This window comes from Formica exsecta, unplaced genomic scaffold (assembly GCF_003651465.1).
Source record: "Formica exsecta isolate Colony F162 unplaced genomic scaffold, ASM365146v1 scaffold699, whole genome shotgun sequence".
NCBI classification, from domain to species: Eukaryota; Metazoa; Arthropoda; class Insecta; order Hymenoptera; family Formicidae; genus Formica; species Formica exsecta.
The window spans coordinates 48,997-60,292 of NW_021853465.1; the positions used below are offsets into that span (position 1 = coordinate 48,997).

At 42.1% G+C, this 11,296-nt stretch overlaps 2 protein-coding genes across 2 annotated transcripts; one reads left to right on the top strand and one right to left on the bottom strand.

Annotated features, from left to right (window-relative positions):
• The first annotated feature begins 2,035 nt into the window (after window positions 1-2,035).
• Window positions 2,036-3,010, top strand: LOC115243211. Its single transcript, XM_029820006.1, has one exon. The coding sequence runs from the start codon at window positions 2,036-2,038 to the stop codon at window positions 3,008-3,010; it is 975 nt and encodes a 324-aa protein (XP_029675866.1).
• Window positions 3,011-4,401: 1,391 nt separating this feature from the next.
• LOC115243212 lies at window positions 4,402-6,544 on the bottom strand. The gene is made up of 5 exons (XM_029820007.1): window positions 6,096-6,544; window positions 5,802-6,014; window positions 5,500-5,643; window positions 4,556-5,391; window positions 4,402-4,466 (listed from the first exon to the last, which is right to left on the bottom strand). Exons 1-5 carry the CDS (start codon window positions 6,542-6,544, stop codon window positions 4,402-4,404), a joined length of 1,707 nt encoding a protein of 568 aa, XP_029675867.1.
• Between the last annotated feature and the right edge of the window lie 4,752 nt (window positions 6,545-11,296).

Consider the following 11,296-nt stretch of genomic DNA (forward strand, 5'->3'; position numbering starts at 1 on the left):
GAGACGAGTAAGCCTACTGCGTACGCTACCCGAGCGAGAATAAGCGAAATGCGAATGCGAAAAGTCGATGAATTTCGACCGGCTCGAATCGTTGTCGTAGGCAGACTAAATCGACCGACCGCGGAAACTCGCGCTCTGCCAATGTGAATAACAAGTTTTTTCGGTATCAAACGTTCTCGAACCAGGTGTTTGTCACGGTTTTTCACTATAGAATAACGCGATCACGCACCGAGCGGGTGATCGCGACGCTTTTTGCTCTCGCTCGTGTTTTGGTTTCTGAGGCAATCGTTTGAATATAATGGCGAAATTTTAATGTTTCAATTTTGAACAAAAATATAGAAGAATATAAAGGACAGAACATAGATAAAGAAAAGTTATATATTGAGAATGTTAGTTTCAAAGTAACTTTATACGATTTACAATTCACGACAGAATTTTGGACAAAATTATATATAAAAAGTATACATTAAAGAATATCCGAAAAATTGTGAGTGCATTTATAAATTAATTGCAAAATAATTAAAATTAAATAAAAGTTATAAATAGAATCCTTATTTTGTCATGAATTATAGATCGTCTAAAGTGGCCTTGACACTAGAAGTACTAAATAATTTTTGACGTTAAACCGGAAAAAAGCGCACATACTTCGTTTGCATCATTTTTTATTATTTTTATGAGAAAGAAATACCGCCGAATCTAATGTCACCTAACAGCGCCGTTTTTATCTCAAAAAATCGAATCTTCGAGAAGAAAAGTCGGTCGCTTTTCCGTTCGTACGGCCGTTTACGAGACGCGAAGTTTTCGATGACGTTCAAGCTAGATTTTCGTCGCTCGCGATTAATCTATCGCTACTTCAATCAAGCCGATTGTTCCGTCGCTCGCGGAATCGCGCCTCCTTTCCGTTGCTCGCGGAAGTGCATCGTTTATTCCATCTCTCGCGGAATAGCGGTTTTGCGCCGTCGCCCGCGGTAACAAGTTTGCTGAAAGGGATATTGTACTATTTTTATTGCCGAAGACTTGTAGGCTCATTTATTTTACGAAATAAAGACACTGTTAAGCTTATCGATTCTCTCGAGCTATTTCGAACTCGGTTCCCGCAATCCTTCGTCCATTCGCACACATAAAACTGGTAGCTGTAGTTGCCGAATATAGTTCAGCTATTTCTCTCTCAGCTGTACTTTCGGAAATATTTTTACCAAAAATATGTATTCAATATTATATTAAGTAAAGTATGTGCGCTTTTTTCCGGTTTAACGTCGAGGCGCCTTAAACGAGATTTAATTTAAAGCGATAGGAGATACGGCTCGGCCGATCGATAATTTCTGAAAATTCGGGATGAAAGAGATGACCGCTTTCGAGGCAGTCGCTCTTGCTCTAGCTTATCGGGAGCTACGAGCTTTTCGACACTCCGAGCCTATCACTGCGCTTTAAACTGACATCAGTGGCGCCCAATCAGGGGCTGCCAGCTCCCGTCAATCATAAAACTACCGCGAATCTTTCCTATCATAATTCGCTCCCTTAAGACAAAAGAAAGTGAGTCATACGTTCTGGATCCTTCTAGAAGGATTCAAGATTATAAAAGAGGCGCACACAAGGCGCGGCCGGCTCTTGACCAAAAGTAATCGACGCGTACGCGTAGTTCTTCTTGCGCTGCTCGGCTAAGTTCCGTCGCGACAGTGAATCCAGTGCGCTTTCGCGGCCCGCGATCCACCGATTCTCTGTGCGGTCTTATCGTTCGACAGTGCGGTCTCCTCGTACGAGATTATCCCTCCGTTGCTTGCGGAAATATTAGATATAATTTCATTAAATTGTATATTGTCAAGTCGCTCGTCTTTCCGACGGTTCCACGTCATCCTTATTCATCGAGATCATATATCGCGGCGCTCCTCACTCTCGCGTCCACCTCTCTCTCGCTAACATTTGCTGGTCCTTCGAGCCGGATTCTCTGTGTCCGGTGCAGGTACGTGAAGTTAGTGCAGTGCCAGTGGTGAGTTCTTTTGTGTTTCTCCGAAGAACTTGCATCTAAAACCTCAAGATGAGTAAGGACATGGAAGCTGCTATCAGCATGCGGTTCGACCTCTACGGGCGCATCGCTCGCTCGTACGAGAACTTGAAAAAAGTAGGCTCTGCTCACTATACGATCGGCTTAGTGGAAGCGCGTCTACAAGCCCTCGAATCCAACTGGGAAAAATTCGACATTCAACACAAGCTCCTCGCCGCATACAGGGACGCCCTGGCAGGACATGACTACCTGAAGAAGGACATGCAGTCCCTTACGGAGGAAGCTTACATCGCACAGAAGTGTATGTTCCTTGACATACTCCGCTTCATGAAGAATAAGGTCAGCGCGGAAGCGCCTGCCATCGGCGCGAATCCCTTGCAGACATCGCGCACGACTTTGCCGCGGATCCAGCTGCCACAATTCTCGGGTTGGTACGAAGAGTGGCCTTCCTTCCGGGATCTCTTCAACTCACTCATCGTGAAAGATGCCTCCACAGCTCAAGTCGAGAAGCTTCATTACTTGAAGACGTGCTTGAAAGGTGAGGCGGAACTATTAATACGCAGTTTGCCGACGACAGCCGAGAATTTCGATCGCGCGTGGAAAATCCTGACAGGATATTACGAGAATAAACGTCTTCTAGTTTGTTCTTACATTTCGCGATTTTCGGCTCTTCAGAAACTCAAAAGTGAATCCGCTACCGAATTAAGAAAATTATATCACGGCGTAATGAGCACCGTCGGCGTTCTCGAAAGCATCGGACGGCCGATAACGCGCGGCGAGAATCTCTTCGTTCATCTCGTCGTGGATCTCCTTGATTCCCGGTCGCGTCGCGAGTGGGAAAGTTCTATCAGTGATGCGACGGAACCTCCGTCGTATACCGCGTTGCAACAGTTCATAGACCGTCGACTTCATACGCTCGAATCCTTGCAGTCTAGTCAACCGGAGACTAGCCCTGCGAAATCAAGTCTAAATTCGGGGCGTCCGTCCGCGCGTACTTCACGCTCGTAAACCCGCGAGCAAACGCGGACAGTGCTCTATCTGCAGTCAAGATCACTACATCATGTTTTGTGACGGCTACAAGGCCAAAACCGCGGCGGAAAAGAGACAACACGTTGAAGCTAACAATCTTTGCTTCAACTGCCTCGGCAAGCACAAACTAAGTGAGTGTACCTTGCAGAAAACATGCTCATCGTGTCGCGCGCGTCACCACACGACGTTGCATGATACATTTAAAGTAAGCGAAGTCGCGACATCCTTGCACTTCGCGCAGCGGTCTCAAGAAGCAACAGTGCTTCTAGCTACAGCTCGCGTTTGCGTAACAGATCAAGACGAGGTCGTGCACATCGCGCGTGCCCTCTTATATCAGGGCTCCGACTCGTCGATGATCACTTCTTCACTGGCACGACGATTGCGATTAGTTCGCCAAGCAGCTTCTACCCGAATAATCGGCGTTGGTGGGAAGCCGTCGGGTCGCGTTAACAGCAGAGTCAAGTTCCAGATATTACCTCAAGGACGAGGACCGCCGATAACGGTGACGGCACTGGTCTTTCCTCAGATCACCAACGTAAGCGGAGGGAGTAAAGGAGATCGACGAGCGTGGACACACCTCCGAGGACTGAAGCTCGCCGACCCTGACTTTAAGGAACCGGACCCGTTGGACATTCTGCTGGGCGCGGATGTCTACGCCAAAATCCTCCAGCCAGGCCTTCGAAAGGGAGTTCCCCACGAACCTATAGCTCAACGGACGTCATTAGGTTGGGTTCTGTCTGGACCCGCGGGAACAACTGGCGAAACGATGCAGCGCAACGCTCAGTCGTACTATTGCCAAACGGACGAAGATTTGTCTTCTCTCGTATCATGCGGGAGTCGAGTACCTTGACAAAGCTACGCGTCGTCTTCAACGGCTCAACGACCACAGCTTCAGGCGATTCGCTCAACCGACGCCTCCTGGTCGGCCTTAATTTACTACCTCCTCTCTGCGATGTGCTTCTTCGATGGCGTCGACATCGGTACGTGATGGCCACAGATGTGAAAAAAATGAGAAAATCGCATAAGGCACGTCGGATATGCCGAGATGATAAGAGGCTTCTTCTCAGTAATTATAAAGGCTCAACTCAGCCTTGTTCTATATAACATATTTCCAAAAGATTCTCAAATCGGAGTAAAACTGATATTGTATCCTAGATTGACTAACACGTGTTCACTCTACCGCTGCTTAGAGCGGACTTCGTACGTACTTTGATATGTATTACCAGAGAGAAGCCTGAGAAGGCAATGCCGGCGATTTTCATGGGACGCTTTTTCTAGGCCGTAGAGCAGCGCCGTGCATCCACTTTTAGAAATTGGAAACACTTACCCACATCCACTTTTTGGTACTGTCGGTCAAATCTCCATATGGTTCATGTCCGTGCTACATCCACTTTTCGATACTGTTGGTCATTTGGTTCATATCCGAAGAGATACCCTTAAAATAAAGAGTGGATGATATACAAAGATTAAGAAAGATAAAAAGAACAACATTATATTCCAGCCTTCATTTTGAGGAAGTCATACCAAATTGTTTCAGACGTGTAAAAACAGTATGCAGATGCTTGAAATGATCACTTTCATTGGACGAGGCCACCAAAATATCATCCAGATAACAGAAACAAAAGTCAAGACCAGAAAGAATACTATTCATTAAATGTTGGAAGGTCTGAGCAGTGTTTCGAAGACCAAAAGGCATTACCAGAAATTTAAAGAGTCCAAAAGAAGTAGTCACAGCAGTTTTCGGTATATCTTCTTTTGCAACAGGAACTTGATAGTAGGCTTTTACAAGATCTATTTTGGAAAATATGTTCTTTTCGTGTAGATCTGCAGTAAAATCTTGAATGTGTGGAAGAGGATATCTATCCAGAATAGTGGCTGCATTCAAAGCACGATAATCTCCACAAAGTCGCCAAGAATTTGATCCACCCTTAGGAACCATATGAAGCGGAGTCGCCCAAGAGCTACTCGATGGTCGACAAATTCCTTGCTCCATCATTGTATTAAATTCATCTCTTGGGAACTTCAATTTCTCAGGAGATAATCGTCGAGGAGTCGAAGCAGCAGGAGAACCTTTGACGATGATATGATGTTCTACCTGGTGTATTTTATTATTTGAAATTGGAGCAAAACGAGTTAACTCTGGAAACTCAGCAAGGATTTTATGGAAAGGTAAATCTGGTGAAGTTGTACAGACTGTCAAATGATTAATTCTTGACAACTTTTCTTTGTAAGTTAAACTAGTAATAGTATCAATCAATTGTCTACGTTTCATGTCAACCAATAATACATAATGACTCAAAAAGTCTGCTCCTAAAATAGGTCGTTGAATACTTGCAATACAAAATTTCCATTTGAAAACTCTGCGTAATCCAAGATTTAAGGCTAAGGTTTTTGAACCATAGGTATCAATCTTGGTTCCGTTAGCAGCAAAGAGTTTTAAAGAAGAAGACGGAGTATTTGATACTGACCTTTTTGAAACCAGAGATATGTCAGTTCCTGTATCTATCAAAAAATTAAGGCCTGAATATTTATCGGTGATAACGAGACGATTGTTGGGTGAACCGTTGACAGCCGTCTCCACCTTCAACGGAACATCTAGTTTTCCTGGTTCACTGTGAAGGATTTTGACATAGCACAAGGAATTGTACATTTGATGGCTTTATTACCAAATTTCCTGTGGTAAAAACAAGTTTGCTCATCCTTTTTATCAGTTTTCTTATTTCTTGATGACGACCTAAATCTTCTCTTTCCATTAAATCTAGATCTTGACCTATCTCTAGAACGCTTGACCACTAAAGCTGAAATTCTACGTTCAAGATCGGCGAGATCACAAGATTTAGCAACACAAGGCTCAGTTGAAGGAGTTATTGTAGCAACTTGAAGTCCAGACTCCCGATCCATGATTTTATCAGCTAAATCGGCCAACTTAATCAGAGGACTACCTTCAATAACTGCTAAAGTTGCTTGAACACGACAAGGTAATCTTTAAAGCCAAATTGAATGTAACACATTATCAGAAATAGTTCCTCCAGCCAATTGTTTAAGTTCTCTCAACAAATCAGACGGTTTCTTATCATTCAATTCAATACCAGCCAATAATTGTCTAAGCCGTTTGTCATCAGAATCAGTAAAACGATTAATAAGAAGATTCTTTAAATTTACATATTTATCTTTTTCAGGTGGTCTCTCAATTATCTCAGCAACTATTAAAAGAGCTTGTTCGTCAAGATGTCTTATTATTGTGCTATATTTGATATCATCCGAACGAATTCGAAAAACCAAAAATTCGCTCTTGAGTTGAGTAAACCAGAGCTTTGGTTGTTTATGCCAGAAAATCGGAAGCTTCAGAAGACGAAATTCGTTGGCATTGATTTCACCAGACTCACCTGAATTTTTCAGCTCGTTGCTAGTATGTTGAGCTGATCTTTCCATATTATTGGCATGCTGATCCTGTTGATCTTCTGGAGCTGAAGCTGATCCTGGAGTAGCGGGCAGTGTTCTGTCGACAGGCATCTCGAAGAATTTTCGAAGTCCTATAAAACGAAGTCTAAGGAACTTGCCGAATAATAACTCAGCTACCAAGAAGACTAGAAGATCTTGTCGAAGAAAAGCCGTAAATTTTCCAAGAAGTTTTCACAATTCCTCACTGAACAAGAAATCGGACTTGCAGATTTCTTAGTCACCATTTTTAAAGTTCCGCACTTAACGATATCACATCGGGGTCACCAGTTGTGGGAACTTATGTGAAAATTACTAGACTTTCTTGTTATTTAATAATAAATGTTTAATCAATTATAAATGCATGTATACAATGTCAGATACAGGGGAAGAAAGTAATAAATGTTTTTACAAACAAAATAAATAAATATCGTTACTAAGTAACAACAAATCAATAGCATACAATATATATATTGAAATATATCGATAAATTCGAGTCGATTAAGTCGATAACGAAATTGTCGATAACAGGAACGCCACATCCACGCATAGACTTTTCCACGCGAAGCGAGGTTCCACATAGGTTTGCAACTTTCCATGCAAAGCGAGGTTCCACGCAAACCTATTTGTCTAGTTTATTGGTAGTAGAGCCTCCCGCAGGGGGGCGGAACCCACTGTTTCCACGCATACACTTTTCCACGCGAAGCGAGGTTTGCAACTTTCTATGCAAAGCGAGGTTATATATTGGGACTTCTACGCAGTACTGTCAGCCTTTGTAGTTTCACCAATACAGCAATTGGTTTGAGATATATGTTTAACTTTGATTTTCTCGAAAACTATCACTTGTACGGTGAAAATGAATAGGACATAAAATGTTTATCTCTGTGAGATCTAAAACTTTTGTCTAAAACCTTTATCATGATTTTCCGTATTTACTGAGATAAGCGTAAAAACTATAATTTTTATGGGTTTCTCATGGTTTTTACCATGAAAATCAAATAGTCGCCAATTTTTACTATGATATTCGTAATCAGCGCATCAAAATACGTAAGAATACTGAGTTTCAAAAAAATCGGGGGTGAGTACTTTTCGGAACTTTATCCCATATTATGCCAGCCAATCACGAAATGGCTGGTCACATGACTCGTTGGCGCCTCTCTCTCCTAGAGGCTCTCTAGTGTGCTCAACGTATTGGTGTTTGTACCTTCACGGATACTACACACATACGCGATGAAAGAGAGACAAAGACGGCGCGATCATCTCTCTTTGTCAAGCGATCAGTGTACTACCATTATCGAAAAGATCGAAAAATGGATGTAGCACGAATATGAACCAAATGACCGACAGTATCGAAAAGTGGGTGTAGCACGGACATGAACCATATGGAGATTTGACCGACAGTACCGAAAAGTGGATGTGCGTAAGTGTTTCCAATTCCTAAAAGTGGATGCACGGCGCTGCTGTACGGCCTAGAAAAAGCGTCCCACGAAAATGGCCGGCATTGCCTTTCTCAGGCTTCTCTCTGATACTACCAAAATTACAATTCACGATGGAGGAGGGAGTCAATAATCGACTGAATTTCCTTGACGTCACCATTATTACCAACAATGGTGTGGTCGAGTTCGATTGGTTTCACAAACCTACATTTCAGATATCTCAATTTTGAATCACAGCATACATTTTGTCATAAAAAGGCACGATCATTGGTCTTGTTGACAGGGCCTTTCGTCTGTCTCACCCAAGATATCACGTTGCTTATTAAAAAGTTATTAACAAACAAAGATTGGTAAAAATCAAAATTTATACATAGTCTGACAATGAAAAACTGGATATTTAAGTTAGTTTATAGAAATAGTCCTACGTATACAGTAGTGTATCTAGGAGAGTTCTAAACCAGGTCCTCTGTAGGGGGGGTGAGGGGCGAGGGGAAACCGGCGCGGGGAGGTATGACGTCACGCGGGGGAATCGCGTCCTAACCGGTAGGCGAGGGGTCCGCGGAGAGGGGGGAAGGGGACCGCGTCCTAACCGATGGGCGAGGGGTCCGCGGAGAGGGGGGTGGGGGACCGCGTCCTAACCGATAGGCGAGGGACCCGCGGGGAAGAGGGGGATCGCGGCGATATGAGCGTAAGACAAGGATAGCGTTTGCATGCACTTGAGAGAGAGAGAGATAGCGTTCGCAAGGCGGTGCGAGAAGGATAGCGCGAGAAGGATAGCGCGAGAAGGATGGCGCGAGGCATGTATTTGGGAGAGAGAGAGAGAGAGAGAGAGAGAGATAGCGCGAAGCATGCACTTGGAAGATACGGCGTTCGTAAAGCGGTGCGAGAGAGAGAGATAGCGTTCGCAAGTTAAATTTTGCAGACTGTGTATATATATTACACCGTTTTTATTCATACATACATACATAAAGGATGGGATAAATAATTAAACTCACAGATAATTAGTAAAATAACTTATTTATTACAAGCATCGTGAAGAATATCATTTACAGCACATGTCAATAACTCGCAATCTATGAGCGATTCGCTGTTAAACATATCACTTTCACGTATCGCTTTTGCAGCGTCGCATACATTAGCGATATTATTACGTTGTAAAACAGTTACAAATTGTTTGAATTTTTCATTTACAATATGCTTATTTTCGCATAACCAGTAATACATATGATCTACGCATTTTTCAAAATTGAATAAATAGAATAGAGTTGGCGGTTTCATATATAATTTAAACATATTTAAAATATGTATTAGCGTTGTAAAATTGCAATGTGGTGGGGATTATTGCCGACGCGATATTTTTTTCAATTTTTCTATTCAAGCGCCGATGTACGGCTGCTTTGCGATGACATCACCCCCAGGTGTGAAATTTAGCCGAATGCGCAAAAAATGCAGCATAATATAAAATTTTCAAGCGCCGATGTGCTGCTGCTTCGCGATATCATCTCAGCCCAGATATCAGAATTTAAACGCGCGTGTCAAAACATGACAAAATCGTGAAATACAAGAACAAGTATCAAGGTTAATTTGTGCTAATATATAAGTAATCTAAAACTTTTTCGATGCATCTGGGCTGAGATGACATCCGCGTGATCTGTGGTCGCCGCTCTACATCCAGCTAAATTGAAAGTGGATCGGGAATCTTCGTATCCGCAGTACTGAACGACAGTACTGAATCTCCAGGACATTGAGTTTCCAGTGACTGTGAACCAAATTAAAAAATTTGAACTTGCCAACGATATCTCAATCAATGTATATAGTATCGAGAAAAAAAACATTGTCCCGATACGTCTGAGTGAGCTGAAAAGAGACAAACACGTCAACTTGCTGTACGTGGAAGACAACAACGTTGGACATTTCGCGTGGATCAAGAATCTATCCAGGCTCGTAAGATCGCAATTGAGCAAACATAATGGTCAAAAATATAACTGCGATCGGTACGTATATATTTAATAAATTATATTGCAGAAATCTTTGAACAAAAGTTAAAAAAGTATTTCTTTTACAGATGTTTGCACTACTTTGATTCGAATGACAAATTACAGTCACATACGGTGGACTGTCGAGAGATGAACGAGTGCGCTATCCGATTACCGAGCGATAAGGACAAGTGGCTCACGACGTGTAAAAACAATTTTATCAGCTAATGTCCGCATGGTAAATCTAACATCTGATAAATGGAAAAAATTTTACAGCGCGACACATTGTCACATTTGCGAGAAACCATTCGTACAAGACGATACACGCGTACGCGATCATTGCCATCTGACCGGGCGATACAGAGGTCCCGCGCATTCAAATTGCAGTTTAAATTATAAAGATTCTTTTTGCATTCCAATAGTTTTTCATAATTTATCCGGTTACGACGCACATTTTATTATCATGAAAATAGCTACAGCGTTCGAAGGGGAAATCAAGTTACTTCCAATAACAAAGGAAATATGTATATCGTTTACGAAAAATGTTAAACTTGCCGAAGAGAAATCAAAAAATCATATTAAATTACGTTTGATCGATTCGTATAAATTTCTCACAGCTAGTCTCGATAAATTGGCATCATTCTTGAATAAAGACAAACTCAAAATTTTAAAATCTGAATTTCAAAATTTACCGAATGACAATTTCAATTTATTAACACGGAAGGGCGTCTTTCCGTACGAATATATTGACTGCGTCGACAGGTTGCAAGATATGTGTTTACCACCGCGCGAATCATTTTACAGTTCTTTGACCGGTGACACGATATCCGAGAGAGATTACGCGCACTCCGAGAACGTGTGGGAGCGGTTCTCCATTCGAACGCTGGGCGAATATAGCGATTTGTATCTCAAAATTGATGTCTTGTTATTAGCAGATATTTTTGAAAATTTCCGCGAGAGTTGTATTAAAAGTTATGGGCTCGACCCCGCGTATTACTATACTCTTCCCTATACACGTGGGACGTCATGTTGAAACATACGAATATTACATTCGAGTTGCTTACGGATTTCGACATGGTTTTATTTATCGAACGCGGAATACGCGGCGGCTTGAGTCAATGTTCCAACAGATATGCACATGCTAATAACAAGTATATGCAATCGTACGATCCATCGAAACCTTCATCATATCTCACGTACTTTGATGTAAATAATTTTACATACACAATAATTTTACAAGAAAAAATTTGTATAAATTAATGAATAATGCGGTATTTGACAAAACGATGGACAATGTGCGCAATCACGTTAATATTAAGCTCGTGACACATTGGGATGGAAGATATGGCGCAGAGGCGATGATCGCAAAACCAAATTTTCATAGTAGAAGCGTGTTTTCGGAGAATCTGATCGCC